Raw genomic sequence first — 16387 nt, 5'->3', positions numbered from 1 at the left:
GATTTAGGGATTTTTGAGCTTTTGCTTATTGACTGCACCGTGAGAGATAGCAAAGGACTATTTTTTATGAGAAAATAATTCTTTATATCATTCTAATCCTCTGCTGATGTACTGAGAGGTAGTGTATTTTGTTTTAAGTTAGTTTTTGCCGTAGTCTATCACTACGGCTCTGGTCTCATTGTGTTTTTATACAAAGCATGTAAGCTAAATATGAATAATATATTTTTCGGTAACCACTCGCCACTGCTAAATTCATTTTGCTGATTTTGTTCTACATTCTACTAAAACTAAAACTCATAAACAAATCAGAGAGAATAAATTCTATCGAAATAAAATCAATCAGGATTACGTTGTACAATTTTCACTACAATACGACTCATAACAACGCTGATGGGGAATCTAAAATCTGCTAAACAGGTGTAGTTTGACTGATAATTCGTCGGCACCACAAATTAAACCTATAATACCCCCAATCCTCTGGTGTGGTCCCCGGCTTCAAGCTCCTGAGAGGGAGAACATTTATTTTCGTGTTTTATATTTTCGGATGCACGTTTGGCTGGACAAACCGCACATTCTGTATATTATTCATATGTGTGACACAGGTGTGTGTTGCCTTATGGAGTTGTTGTCATCATACGATGAAATCATTTTTAGTAGCGAGAGGAACCGAATGGGCGGATTAGAACTACTACCAGAAAACGAAACAGCGGGTTAGCAACACCCTTTGGGGCATTGTTGAGGTTTGTGATGGAATTTTAGCACGGTGAAATATTTCAATTTGCAGATTAGAAAGCTTTTGACCGCATTTTGCCCTGTCAAACACGGGGCAAAAGGGTGTCGGTCGACCTTTAATGTGGTTTGCAGCTGTTACATATATTCGGCTGCCAGTTAGTGCCTTTCCCCTGCATTCGAACCATCCCGTTGCGTATATGTTCAGAATCAGAAGAGGGCTATTCGAAATGTAGAGAACAAAAGAGAGAAAAACGTCATAATTAAATTCTCCTCTGCCCCCTCTACCGCTGTTCTCAATTTCCATTACGCTTCCGTTGCGCTATTAGTAGTATACCTGTAGTGTATACCTTTTCGTAGCCTTGCAAAAAGGCTATCTAAATCACAGTAAAGACCACTGGCTGCTTCTAACCCTACCTGGTCCATTCCACACAAAATTCGCCATTTAGCATTGCCCGAACACAGTTGGCATTTCGAGGCGAGTGATCCATTCGGCCGTTAGCCAAAACTAGACGAAATTTTTGACGTAACTTACGTAGCACGCGCGCACAACACCAAATGTGACCGAATGCAAACAGATGCGGTGGTGGCCTACTTTTGGCCAGCAGTCCTGCCAGCACCAGCAGCATAATTACGTGCGCGGAAGGTGGAAAACGACGTTAATTAATGGGAAGAAAAATCACCAGGACACGTTTTACGATCGCCCCTTCCCTCTGTCTCTCTCTCTCTCTGACCCTCTCTTTCTTTCTGACTCCCTCTCTTTTCCTCGTGCCTTTGGTATGGTATTCGGAGCGGAGCATGGCGCGCTATGTGCATCGTTCTCTTCTACCAAACCTCTAATGAAACCTCGGTGAATAATTAATCACTAAATTTAACGCACACATTGCTTGCTCCAGGCAACATGGAACGTAATTTGAAATTGCGACCGGTGCAGGCAGTGCTAGAGAATTCTTTTGACAAAACATAGCCTGAAGAGTCAGAAGGTTTGCAACACGATCGAAGGTGTGGGTTGGGGGACTTTTGCTATTAAATTTGCTGCTAGCTTACAACGACATTCGCAGACATGGACATTAACGCATGATTGGCACTCTTGTTTCGTGGTGTGGCATGATAAGTGTAACATGTGATGGATAAGTGAAATTCGAATCGATGTGCCCATTATTAATTGGCGTTGCACGACGGTGCAGGACAGCATCAGTGCCAAAAAGGGCGATTTATGGTTGGGAAGGACATATTCAAAGCTAGTTACCTACGATTACAGCTAGTTAGCTACGATTTATTTACTTGCAATATGTGCAATGTTGCAAGTGCACTCGATGAGTTTTAACGATCGTGGAAAGCTGTCTACGTATGCATCTTTGCTGTAAAGCTTTCACAAGCTTCCAACTCGGTTTAAATAAGACAAAATGCGGTTCTTAGTTTTGTCACGACAATCGAAAACAAACAATAGTAATCTGGCCTATAGTAAATATCGACGTGTTCGCATTTAATGAAGTGGTGAGCTCCATCGGGGTTAAGTTCGCATCGAACTCAATCGGAATTCTATTCATCTAATGTTCCTGTGCAGTACTGCATTGAAGACGGGCCTATTGCAAGACTGTGATCGAACCCACACCAGTGTACATAACAATAGAATCGATGAGTGTTCTAACCAACATTTCTAATTTTCTTCCCCATTTCCTTTTCAGTCGCCACCGAAGGGTGCCACAATTCCGTACCGGCCAAAGCCGCAGGTGAATGGACCGGTAATAGTTGCTAACGGCCAGGCGTATACCATCCAGGGTAACTACGCCGTACCGGCACAGGAGGTATGTATAAGATGCTTAATGGAATGATTTACTCTATTGTTCGTTTTGGTAGTCAAATCTCTTTCCATCATTATCCCCATCTCTCCCTCTTTTTATCTCTATCTCTCTTTCTGTGTCCGTTGCCACGAAACTATGCAGTGGGACATTCTTTTACGACATATGTGTATCCTCTCGACATGAAGCGGGATTATTTTAGAACTTTAATATCCGTACACTCAACTGTATCTATGAAGTTTTCATTTAGTGCCGCCTTATCATTTGTCTGCTGCTGTTTGTCACCAAATGTTTTACGAACGTAATGCTCTGCTACGCCTGCTTTCGGGTTATAATACACCTCCTACAATGTAACCAATAGTTAATTTGCTCAAACGACCAACTCCTCATAAGCATACATGTGCGCTGAGCGAAAACTTCTTGTGTACCACCACTACACCTCGCCTGTCCGGTTGTGCTCTGTTTCCCGTATATTTATCACTATTGTCTCTGCTAACTTTTTTTTATTGTTGCTGTTGAAATTCACCTTTATTTAACAAAGCGTAAAACATCAACCACTGTTTTAAATATCTGAATTTTATTAATTCTTGTTTTGCTAATCAACGAGGGATTTACCGTTTAAAAAATGCTTAATTTTCATTCAGTAACTTAGTGCCATTTTGCCATTTCTCTGTGTCTTCTCTGTTTTTGTTTTCATATTCGTTGATCATTTTTTCTGTTCCTAATTCAACTACTACTGTTGCACTTCGCGCCTTACCCCCCTGTGTTGTAATTGCCTACTGGATGTATTATCTTTCCTTCTCTGTGGAAAGCGATGATTTATCGCTCTGCTACTTAACGTCTATGTTTAACAAAATTGTGATTTTTTAAACCCCTCCTCCTAGAATTGGACTAGCTCTTCTTGGTCAATGGTACGAGAAAAGACAGTTGAAAAAGAAGTCCATTGCAAATTACTCCACCCCAACATTGCGCACACTATGTCTTTCTATCTGTTTTGTATCTCTCTCTTTCTCTCTCTTTCTATATCTATCTCTCTATCTACATAACTATCTCATAAATCGTTCGTTTAGACCTGCACAGTATATCCACTAGCCATTACCGGTGGCTTGCATGCGGGCATCTCCGGTTTAGCCGATCCATTACTAAAAGGAACACATCTACAGGGAGCGATACCTCCACATCATCTACAACCGATACCTGATGTGAGTTTAATCGTTTTTGATTGGTGCTGATTTTGCCTGGCAGTAACTTACTCTTTACCCAACCCGAGCAAAATCCTCTCACACCAAACTATCATAAACCAACCCCGCCAACCCCCCACGCCCCGCCCTCTCTTTACCCTCTCGCCCCCCCCCCCCCCCCTGAGTTGTCATTTGTCCAGCAGATTGATGACTTCTTTCACGGTAACACGTGTCTCTCTTTCTTTCTCTCTCTCCAGTCCAGTCCCTTACTGTTATCCGGTGGCTTTGAATAACATGTTAAGCAATCCCGATCCGACTCCCCCCTCAATCCGTATTCTACTGGGCAGCATAATACCTTTTCGCTTTGCGGCTGTGTCCCCATCTAATCTTCCTCCCATGTGTAGATAATGTTAAACTGTATTCAATCCCCCGACGAAGAGCGTTGTTGATGAATGAGATGAATGTGTCCCTCGTAAAAGCTCCCACTTTCCCGGGTAGCGCAGAGAAGAATGCAATTGCTTTAGACAGTTTCCGTTTGCCTAGCAAGTTCTAATATTAATTTTTATTCTAGTCAATAGCTTTAGATAATAGCTGCTGTAGTTCCCTGAACCCTCCAGCAAAATTCGCAATTTTTGTTCAAACTGCTGACATCCACAATTGTCCCCTGGGCCCCCTGGTAAACTAATTGGAATTGTGCAGCTTAATAATCCCCCCCCCCCCCCCCCCACACGCCAGCTCCATCCCCCTCTTGTGGTATACCTGCAACTGTATCTTCAGTTGGATGCTCTACACATCATCATATGCTCTCCATGTATATTGTGTCCTTTTTAGTAATGTAGCTATAAGTTGTGTATTCATATCTAAAACAGTCTGTAAAACGATTAAAACTACACTTTGTTAACACGTTCGAGTATTTATGCATCATGCTGCTGCATGTACATTCTTAACGACAGCAACATGTAGCAACTACTGTATTCTTTTGTAAATAATACATTTCCAAATCAATTCCAATTGAATCATTCATAGTTCCTTTCAACATGAAACTATTTTATTGCAAATTTCATTCATGACATAACATTCATCTTTTTTGCTTAGATGTTTACTGATCCTGATTCGACAAAGTTTAAATTAATTGTCTAGTTTTTTTTGTTGCTCTTTCATTTATTTTTATATTTTTCATTCTTCTTTTCGATTCATTTTATTTACCAACGATTTTTTTTCTTCTACGTTTAGGCTAATCTTGCCAATCCTTTCATTGCTTTAATACAAGACTAAGAAATTACAGCGTTATTACAAATATTTGAGAACGCGCGTCACATTTTTGAGTTTAGTTAAGACATTCTACGATTGTTTTGATTACGTGCACGCTATTTCTTTAGTTTCAAACCATTCTGCACTATTATTCAGATACATATTAGCTAGTAGTTATATTAAAGTATAATGTATAATATAATATATTGTATCGGAATGTTGGTTCACAAACTCAATTGGTGTATTGATGTTGCAACTGTCGATTAACATGTTTGTTAATTTAAAATGAAAGAGATGCCTAAAGATTTCATGGTGTTGTTGGTTAGTGCAATGTATATAGTTTCTATACACTTTAAGCCTTACTATCTCCAAACAGGATTAACATACTTCCACAAAATAGAATCATAAAAGTAATACAAAACAATCTTCTTAAAAAAAAACCAGAACACACTCCGTTAGCTGATTCGAGAAGTAATGAATACACATTTTGGATTATTTTAATTTAATTCTAGGTTTCGGGAATCGCTAAAAATCCGCTTGCAGGGCTAGCAGCGCTCGGACTAGCTGGTGCGATTCCCTCCAACACGGGTGGACTTAACCCAACTGGTAAGTATTCTAGTCGTATTTTCTTCCCGGTCCCGCATTTCCTATAACATCATATTCCCCACAATTGTACCTCTACTTCTTCCACACCTTCTACTATCACCTTCCTACCGCTATATTGTACTAAAGCTAATGCCCTTGAATATATACCCCACGCAGCTCTTGCCGCATTGGCCGGTTCTCAACTGCGAACCAACAACAACCGCAACGTAGCTCCAGTTCAGTCTCAATCCCACGAAATGACCGTGCCAAACGACCTGATAGGCTGCATTATCGGTAAGGGTGGCACCAAGATTGCAGAGATTCGCCAAATTTCCGGCGCCATGATACGCATTTCCAACTGCGAGGAGCGCGACAGCGGCAACACAGACCGAACGATTACCATCACCGGCAATCCGGACTCGGTCGCACTAGCCCAGTATCTGATCAACATGAGGTAGGTGATACTTGAGCTTTTTTATATATATACACTTTGGCCTTTTCTATCTAATATTACTATCGTTACTACCGATCGACATATCCGGCGGGGTTGTTTCGCGTAATCTGGAGGGTTTGCGGCTTTTGTTGGGCTGATGACTCTGCGGTCTCGTCCAACAGGGGTGACACCTAGAGGAACATTCTTCGATTGTTGAGACATGTTCAGTTCCTCTGTGCTTTGTACTTAACTACCCATCTTCTGCATCTCTGTCTGGTTATCCCACCACACTCTGTCCACCTTTCTGTCGTTGTGTTTCGTAACATATGCGCTGTTTTATTTCTTGAAATGAACAGTAATGTTTTAAGTTTCTCCACACGTTCTATAGTCACTTCGTTCCACTTTCAAAGTGACCCACTACTATTGATATTGATTACCGTTCTTAAATTTGTTTGATACTTGGTCCGTTTCATGTGATTATGCTATGAAGTCCTTTTCCGTTCTCTTCCTTTTCGCTCTGTGTCGATATGTTTTTTTATGTTGCGTAGGATAATGTTCCCGTTTCGATAATAAATTCCATTTTCTCTTTGAAATGTAAAACACGACGTACGACGACTCTCTTCATCTCACCAACACCACCACCTTCAACTAATACTACTCAAACAATTTATTTGTATACCAAATTCCTGCTGTTTCGCAAACAAAATATCCAATTCATTCAATCTTTCCATCAATTGCACCTCCTCCTTGTGCTGCTGCTGCTGCTGCAGTGCTCTGTGAAACAATTAAAAATCCTTTTCCTCCGTTCTACGCATTTCCTATGATACTATCGTGTGGTACTTTCTCCTGGTCTGGCTCATTTGCACGGCACTGCTCCTATGTGTTCGTTAGGTTATGCTGTTTATGCACTTCACCCCTTCCCCCTCGCCAAACCATTCCCCGCTGCTGAACTCTGTCGATCCCTGCCCATCAGTGGTGATGTTGATGTTCCTTAAACAATTTCCTACGTTTCCGGCTTTTGAAGCGAGAGAGAACATTTCAATCCAATCCACCCACCCGAAGTCAGTGAACATCCCAAAGCTGCAAATACCTTGAATTCAGTGATCTATGTTCTCCTTTCCTCCTTGACGAGAAACCCACATCATAATCCAATACCATTGTCATTGTATTGCTACAATAACTGCCCCACTAATACGAGACTAGAGTATCTTGTGTAATATGTGTGTATACAAAACTATATGTCAACTATATAGCGCAGGTGGTGGAGGTGCTTCGTTAATGTGATTATGTTCTTTAAACAAATTTGTCTGACATTTTCGTACATTAGTGTTTTGGTCATTTGGATAACTTGTGCATATGAGCACAGATGTGAAACTCAATGTCAATCCCTGCCCTTATCTATATGTATATGTTTCTAACTGTTTTACTTTAAAATTGGATTTTTAAATAAAACAATATGACTATATTTCATTGTCTGAACTGCGCTTAAAATAATTTGGCTCGTGAATGAAACCGTTCTCAATATTTTCTGATATTTTATGTATACCGCAATTACCACCCCCAGATAATCTTTTGAATCGTTCTACATTGAACTTATTGCGGAGAAAAAATGAGTCTCATTAAAAATATAGAATGTGTGATTACGTTTATATCCTTTTGATCGCCTACGCTCAGTAACGTTATATTTTTCAGTAAGGACTTTCCACAGCAAGGCATTGCAAGTGGCCATTTTCCTTTTTTCTTTAAACAACAACGACGATTCCACATTACATCAGGACTCGTATTTATTATTCACCTTTTTCCTACAACTCAAACATGGTATTTTTTTCAAAATTTAAAGGATGTTTGGAAACATTACTTTTTTAACTTTATATACGCATCAAAAGATACTAGATGAAGCAATCGTCTTAGTGGGACATATACACCAGTCTCTCCTTAACACAGCCCTAATCAACCCTCCGTTACTAACCTCCCAATAATAGTGATCGCATTGTGCATTACAAATGCATCCTTATTTTACGCAGAACCACTCCTAAAATCCTACCGGAACAAAACCAGCCCACCTTCCTTAAACAATCATTCTATTTTCCGCTGTCCTGGTTTCATAATTTCTGTACACCTTTCACAATCTTTATCTGTGTCTCTGTCAATAAACTTCCGCCGCCCAATTATCCTTCCGTCCGTCCGTCCGTCCGTCTGTCCGATAGCCGCCTCTAAATATCCTTTACACGTTTCTTTTCTACTCTTTCTCTCTCTCTCTCTCTCTCTCTCTCTCTCTCTCTCTATCTCTGTCTGTCTCTCTCTCTCTCTCTCTTCTCAAACCTAACAAACTTCCTCCTTATCCTCCCACAGCGTCGAGCTTCAGAAGGCGAATTTAGGTGACGAAGCGGGGGCAGCTGCTGCCGCCGCTGCCGCGGCTGCTACAGCACAGGTGGCCGGTGCACAGCCGGCCACGGCCGGTATCGTACCGCCATCGGCAGCGGCCACGCTTACCGCGGCGGCATCCGCAGCTGCAGCTGCGGCCGCAAACTCGGGAGTTACCGGTGCGGGTGCGACCGGTGCAAACGCGGCCGCAGCTGCTGCGGCGGTATCTAACCCACTGGCTACGGCCATCCCGCTGGCACAGTTGCTAGCCAAACCGGGCACGCTTAATGCGCTGAACAGTCTGTCGGCCCTCGGTAGCTTGACCGATCTGCTTGGCAATCTGTCCAGCGGGGCCGCCGCGGTAGCACCGATCCAGACGACCGGTGTAAATCGGCCCAAGACTACGCGTATGCGCTCTCCCAACACCAACAACAGCATGAACGGTGACAGCAGTAAGAAAAGCGAACGTAATAAGTTCAACCCTTACTAGAGCTAGTGTGTCGTCCTGGGGGAGGGAAAGAGCAAATCAGAGATATCGGTGCAAAGCGCACTTACAGCGGGACGACGAAGCTGGTAGATAGCCGTTAGGGCACATTAGAGCAGGGCAAAGGTGGTCTCATAAGGCAAATAAGACAATGTAACGACAGAATTTACACATTTTCATAAGCATGTTGAAGAAAGCGTGAGTATAAAAGGATGAAAGGAGTGGTACGGTGACAGCAAGAGGTAAGCAGTAACTAGAATGCTCGTACTAACTCATTATTAAAAGTTAGATAAGAACACTTCGGTAGGTAGGTCAACACTTCCGGGGGTTCAGCTACTACTTAAGATTCAATATTTAGAGTCGTACACTGTAGTACTAGTGTAAGTGACTGAGTTGGTATAAGCGTAGGGATGGATTTGATTGAAGTTTAAGCGAAAGGCATACACAAAATCGCTGTATGCATACAACTACATGGATTGATTTTAATGTTTTGTCGAATAAGTTTTAGGAATGCTTCTCTATGCTAAGCATGTAGTTTACTGCAGTAAAACTCATTTTATACAGACCAAACGTGCGTATGCATGCAGTGTTGAAATCGGTCGGCCACAAAAAACACCGTAAGGATGTATTATTCATTATGAAGTATATGGAACTTTCGAGCAGAACGAAATGAAAATCTGTTTCAAATATTATGTTTGCCGTTTTAATTTTCCTTATTTAATTTTACGGAAAAATCACTGCCCCTGACCGTGACCGTAAAGCAAAAATCGAATAGACGCTGCCTTTTTTTAAAATCCGTGAAATTATCAAACAAAATGCAATTATTTCCTTAGAAATCATCAGTTGATTATTTTTAAACATTTGTCAAGTAAACCAAACGGGATAATGTTCAATTAATTGAAAAATATTAAAAGAAAGCTGTCGTTTCATAATTGTACCAGTTCTGTTATATGGGTGTTTGTTGGTTAAGGGAATATGGCAAATGCTGTAAGGAGATTTTTTCAATTCAAAATTATGAACAAGAAAATAGATACACAATCATACAATAGCAAAGTAATGGGTAGAACTTTAATTGAGTTCGAGAACGAACTTTGCTAGCATGTTCTTCTTCCATTCCCCCGTCACGATCGTTAATCGTCGATACCTTCAGTGCTGTTTGCGTAACTGTTGTTATCTGTCCACGGTGCCATTGCCGACCTGGAGAAGGTGGATACATGAAGAAACAGATATGTGAGGGACAAAAATACTTTCCCTAACAAGCAGAATTGTTGTACTGCTTTCTGCTGCTACCACACCAGTTAGACTATGATGATGAGGTTTTATTTTTAGACATTAATTCGACAAGGACTTTAAAGCGCGTTTCTCTTTGCAATACTCTTCACAATGCTGTGCCACGCACCATCCTGGCAAATCCAATTTCAACCAACGGCGGGGCGCTCATTCCGATATATTCTTTCATTATGTTATACATGTGTGCGGGCTGTTCGGTTTTCTAACTGAAAATCATGAACAAACAGCATCGGTTCATATACATAGTTGAAAGCAGTACAAAGGATGTCCTAACATTAGACGAAAGAGTGTACAATGGAGCCCCTTCTTGTCAGGCGCTCTTGATAATACGCAATTGCATCATTTGTTCATCGCTGCGATGCAAAGTCAGTTCTCAAAATCCAACCAGCCCCTAGCGTGTATACAGAACTGATTTTGCGATGGATTAATTTTAACCCATTTGCAAATTTGTCATTAGTTTTTTGTGTGTTTTGTTTTAATGCTACATTAGTGCGTCTTCTTTTGCCATGATGCAGCTGCACGCGCTATAAATAAGCAGCTGCACGTTGTTCAAATTCAGCTGTTTGGTGGGGCAATTCCAAGAAATGCTTTGAAAGAGCGGACGCTCCTGCGTCCGTAATTACGTTTAATCCCAGATATTAGCGAAGAAAAAGAAGATGAGATGCTATACTCTGCGATGGATAGATATGCAGACCGACAGATAGAAGATAGTACGCTAACCCGCCAGCCTTGAGGTGCAGATTTTGTGTGTCTGTGTGTTTACATGTGAATAGACTCTGCGCTGTCAACTGGAGGGCAAATACCGCTCTCTATCTCCAACTAATGAATTCTATTGCCTACCTCTTACACTGTAAGATGGGAAAATGGGAAACTCCGCGCAAACTGCAGCGATGTATCGTACTTTCGTACCTCTGTCGCAACAGAAAGGCGGCTTCTACTACGAATGCTACGAAATGATTCGAATTTTAATTTCAAATTACATTGGTTATTTTTAGTGGTGTTAGTTTTGCGTTTGTTACTGTGCGCCTGCCACACATAGTATAATGTACCTCCGGGGGTCATACGAGTCGTACGCAATCAGTCAGTCTGTCAAACCGTGCAGGAGACGGTCTGCTGGTCCCTTGCAATGTTGTTTGCAGAGGGCCGGACAGAAAATGGCACATGAGGAGCTTGAGGTGCCACCATGCAACCGTCAGTCATACCTTGATCGCATAGGAATTAGCCGATGCATTGCCGGATTTGGAAAACAGATGCCTATTTTGGGACCGCCCGATCGCAGTAAGTCGCAAATTTATTCGCAGTTTGAACGGTCTTTGCCTTTTCTGGATAATTATATCCTAAGTTATTTGCAGCCCTTTGGAATTTGGACGCAATTCGCTGCGTTGCATTTCACCGGGGCCATTCCTATCATTGATCCTATCAATGATTCAGGTTTGCTAAGAAAGGTCGGTAAATTCCAATTAGTTCAGCTAGTTGTATACTGATCGTGTTAAATTTCTTCTTGTAAACGCGTCGTCCAAAAATTAAGCTATTTGGAAGAGATGTTTGAAGAATCTCTTGTGCTCAGAAATTAAAGAATATTGTGAAATAATTTGATTGGTCAATTTTCTTCTATAGTTGCATCTAGGCTCTCAGCTTTTAAAAACGATTGTAAAACAAAATTTTGAAATAGAAACTAGATTTTTTTTAACTTATGCAAGGTTAAAATATCCCTTGTCGCTGGCCCCGTATATTATTGTTTTTGTCTACTCGGTTGCTCTAATAGGCTAGGCGCCCTTGTTACGCCTCGGGGACGATTTCATCTGCAAATTGTAAGCTACAATTTAAAAAGAAAATATCAAAAATACTACGAAGGGGCGTAAAAGGTACACCAAATGCAAGCGTAGTACAAATAAATTTACTGATAAAACAGTAAATAAAAAAACAGCATGCCCACAACCATGCTAACCGCATTAAGCATAATCTTACATGCAGGGAGTTTAACTGACATCCGTTAAGAAGTGCAACGCTCGATTTTGTTTTATTTGTTAACAGTTTCAGTTGCATATGGCAGACATACACTGATGTCTAATGATTGGCTAGTAACACACGGTGAAAACAGTGCAGCAAAACCGATAATATTCACTTAATTATACAGGCACAGGCGTAGCCAACAATATTTTAAAGGTGTTAAGTAACGTAGGAAAGCAGTATGGCACCTTATTTGTGTGGAAGGATGTTTTTTAAACTATGCAGTACTTTACTTTATTTCTCCACATTAAGAGATATGCGAAGGATATCAGAATGGTTAGAATAAACTGATGACAGCAACATCCATTGTAGATGATAAGAATATGTGCTCATGGCTACAATATTATACTGGAGACTATTGATTCACAGATCACTCAATTTTTACCTCTATACAAACCATATTAATGAATATAACAACCACTCACTTACATTTAATGTGTATCTTTTCAATATCTAAGCCCCTTTGAAAGTTCATTGAATGTTAGAAATCCTCCAACGTAGCGGGTGAAAGCCCTTAGCGCAGGAGTGAACAAACAGCCGAGAACAAAAACAGAAAACAAAACAATACACATTTACATATTATACTTTCACAAGCCAAAAAAGTATATCACATCCAACCTTGACATTTAGCCTATATAGTACATGTATTACACAGCAGTTGTTGATTGGATTCGTTCTGAAAGCGAGATGAAAACTAAAGGAGAACCAAAAAGAGAGAAAAATCCCAGCATAGACAGGCGCGTAGAAGCAATTATTCACCACATCCTTACAATACACATACTTACCTGTAGCTCACTGCAAAGAACATACAGTTTAAGAAACGTTTAAAGCTACCCCCATTATAAAGACTCTTCCAACCACAGTATGTGTAATTGAAGAAAAATGCAAGTCAAGAAAAGAAAAATTCAAAGCGAATAAAGGAATAGATTTTGAGTTAAGACGAACAAAACTACTAGTTAACGCGTGTTTTTTTTTTTCTTCCTAGAAATAGGTATTGCTTTTTTGTGCTCTTGTACATAAAGCTTCTGGTTTACTAGCAAACGTAAACGATGTGTTAGGGAAAGATGTTTTTTCCAAACACTAAACAGAATTGATTGTTTCATGAAAGCTCTCTATTTAGAACTACGCTTACGTTTGATAGTGATCTTGTGAGTTAACAAAACGAAACATTTAATAGGAAAAGCGGGAACGAAAGATTAGTTTACTACTAATGTAAATCCAATTTCAGCCTATTTTTCGTCATCCATCGCGGGATCAGCGTGGGATTTACCATTTAAAAAAAAGCAATCACAAATTCGCCTTCTTCAACGAACAAATGGGAATATCCTACACGTCATCTCCTCATTCAGTCCACAATTCCGACCGTTCCGACCTTTCTTCTACACCACCACCAGTGTCACTTTTTATCAAACCTATTAATAAATGTCCAAAACCACCGAAAATCTACACACGTCCCTATCTATGCCCGATGTATGTGTGAAGTGTACCGTTTTGTGCGTGCGCCCGTACCATATCGGATTAATCCAACACCACATTCCACCACCACCAGACTGCATATAACTGCAACTGCCTGCGTCCTGAGCATAAACATATCAACCAATTAAAAATGCATCATCTTCCCGCATCCACAACTAATTACTATTATTTTATATACCAACAAGCTTTCAAGCACACAAATGCCCCAAAAACAAAAGCTTCCTTATTCCTATCTCTAAACATTTGTAACATTAATCAAAATAACACCTCTTATCACCTCAATCAGTCGTCGCGTGTACGATTGGCTGTTGGTGTATCGCATCATATGCAGCATCAAGAAACGGTGGCAGATCAATCACTTATTATTGAATATTTTTAACGAGTCCAAAAAAGGAATGTGATGGAATGGACATGGACTAGCTCGAAGCTAAACATTCCATTCCATTGCGGGTGTTTAGATACATCCATAACACGCAATCCATCAAAACACTCCATCTGTTGTGTGTCGCTCTGTGTATTGTTTTACGTTTGTTTGTTTGTTTTTTTTTCTCTTCTGTTTCGTTTCTATATCCTTGCTACGTCAACCGACCACCTGCAGCATACATTCACCAACATGCGCTACTTCCGTCTGTGTTCCTGTCTAAATGGTGCTGGATCCCGAAAAACATGGTTTTCCAAGACTCCAACATCCATCATCTAATATATTCCCATCCTGCAAAATGGTGCATCATCTAACTTTGTTTTCCAGTTAAACCTTTAACCACCTTAAACAACATTCGAGGTTAAACAACACCTCTCCATGATCATGACCACCATCCATCCATCGTTGTTCTATTGTGCTTCGTACATGCATCACTAATATATCACAAGTTTTGAATCTCCGAAAATCAGCGACCCATGCACACGACGACACAAAGCATTGTCCCAGAAAATCAATTTCAATTACAATTATATTAAATTTGAAAATCAGTGCGAGTGATGAGTCGATTAAAATCCATAAACTAGAGAGCTCTGTTTGAGACTTATACAAACAAATGTTTCAGTTTGTCATTCACTTAAGTTAATGTATACAATAAATAAATAAATGAATAAATAAATACTTAATAATTATTATATAGAGCTACTAATTTAAGCACCTTAGCTTCCTATTTGCCCAGATCATTAGAACTATTATTGGCTTCATAATTACCATCGCAATCGCCCGACGCACGAACGATGCCGTTCACTAACGCTCTGTGCATCCGTGTTTATTTGTTTTACCATCGTCAATGTGCCAAACAAACAATCCGTTTCCTCTTCCCATTTTTATAGCGTCAACCACCAACAACCACCACCACCACCCGTCCAACAAAATGCCACTGAATGTGTCAATAACCAAAACCAAACCACAAACCACCACCACGTCCACCACGTACGTCCAATTGCCCAAATATCACCGTCCAACTAAATCAAAGCCATGCGTTAAAAACCAGTTCAATCAAACCCCTCTCAAAGTTTTCATGAACCGTTCCCTCTGGTAAGAAATTACTTATTGCAAATACTTTTGTTTTTCTTTCTCTAAACGATTTCCTTTCATTGTTGCGACGTATTTTAGCACTTTCTTTTACATTTTACCGCTAATGTTATGTATTTTTACATTTAATGTTTTGCTTTTTAACAAACCCCATCACTACTAGATAGAGCTCGGTAACGTTATTTATCTTCATCTTTTTTTTTTTATTCCACTACTAGTTCTCGTTATCTCTCCTCTTCTTTCCTTATTATTTTTACGAACTATGACCACATGTTAGTTGCTTCCCATTTGATGCTTTCCTGTTCCTAGATTTATTTGTCCCAAATCCTGTACCAATATATCTTACTTAGTTTTCCTGATCCTGTTTCGTGCCAACGGCAAGTAATTACCACCGACAAGTTTCACCATCAACACCTCAAACAACAAAATTCCACCTCTTCTGTCTGCTAATCTGCAGTTAGTCAGTCGGTCGTCGTCGTCATACCATTTTTCTAGTGTGTGTTTGTGTGTGTATGTGTGTGTGTGCGTTTCGTGTTCGTGTTTTTCTTTCCCATTACCTTGTTCCGATATTTATCTAGGTTGCACATCCTTTAGGGTTGTGTGCGTTTTTCCTATATTTCGTTCAATTGTATGGACAACCCTACCGACATTCAATCTCACTATCTTGCTATTTTTCCCTGTTTTTTTTATCCGTTTCTATTCAACATGCTCTTCACGTTCCAATAGTTGTTTGTTTTATGATTACGTTCTTTTCTTTCTTTTATTTTAATATCGTTTTATATTGATTTTCTTTTGAATGAAATCTTTATAAGCGCTTACAAACCACACGTAAAAGTTGTTTGAGAGCAGTTTGGAGCAGATTTTTTACAGACACAAAACCCATGTATCCTCGTGGTATTCACACGATTGCAACATAACACAATACATATATTGACACATAATTTGCTCAAAGCTATCGCTGCTAATTGTTTTGTTTGCAACTTGATATAAATAGTTGCAAAAGTTCTGCCCATTCAAGCTACATTAGTAAATAACTCAAAAGCTACTATTTCCCTAGTTGATATATTCGTTGTGCTTTTGGCGTATAGCCCAATTTTCTTCCGTTTTGATATTCACCGTTGCTCTAGTCAGTAGACAAACGTTATTGTTGATAGTCAAAACAAGCTTGAAAAGCAAAAGAGAGTCTGTTGTGTTTGATTGATTATGCATTAGACGTTTCGCTCTATAATCCCACCGGTTCGATATATTTGAGTACTCTGCCAATCAATA

General features: G+C 40.1%; 1 protein-coding gene across 47 annotated transcripts in view; it reads left to right on the top strand.

Annotated features, from left to right (window-relative positions):
* Window positions 1–16387, top strand: part of LOC1275753 (poly(rC)-binding protein 3) — a 127238-nt gene that overhangs the window by 97536 nt on the left and 13315 nt on the right. For 9 of the 47 annotated variants that reach the window (XM_061648854.1, XM_061648850.1, XM_061648853.1 and 6 more), the window contains 5 exons: window positions 2418–2537; window positions 3602–3733; window positions 5476–5569; window positions 5726–6002; window positions 8334–13078. In XM_061648854.1, coding sequence (XP_061504838.1) covers window positions 2418–2537; window positions 3602–3733; window positions 5476–5569; window positions 5726–6002; window positions 8334–8835 — 1125 coding nt within the window. In that variant the 3' untranslated portion in view covers window positions 8836–13078. Of the gene's footprint in view, window positions 1–2417; window positions 2538–3601; window positions 3734–5475; window positions 5570–5725; window positions 6003–8333; window positions 13079–14203; window positions 14691–14916; window positions 15122–16387 lie in introns of those variants that run through there. The other 38 variants (XM_061648871.1, XM_061648884.1, XM_061648887.1 and 35 more) reach the window with 12 other exon arrangements.

This window comes from Anopheles gambiae, chromosome 2, assembly GCF_943734735.2.
Source record: "Anopheles gambiae chromosome 2, idAnoGambNW_F1_1, whole genome shotgun sequence".
NCBI lineage: Eukaryota > Metazoa > Arthropoda > Insecta > Diptera > Culicidae > Anopheles > Anopheles gambiae.
This window is presented reverse-complemented; position numbering and strand designations above follow the sequence as displayed.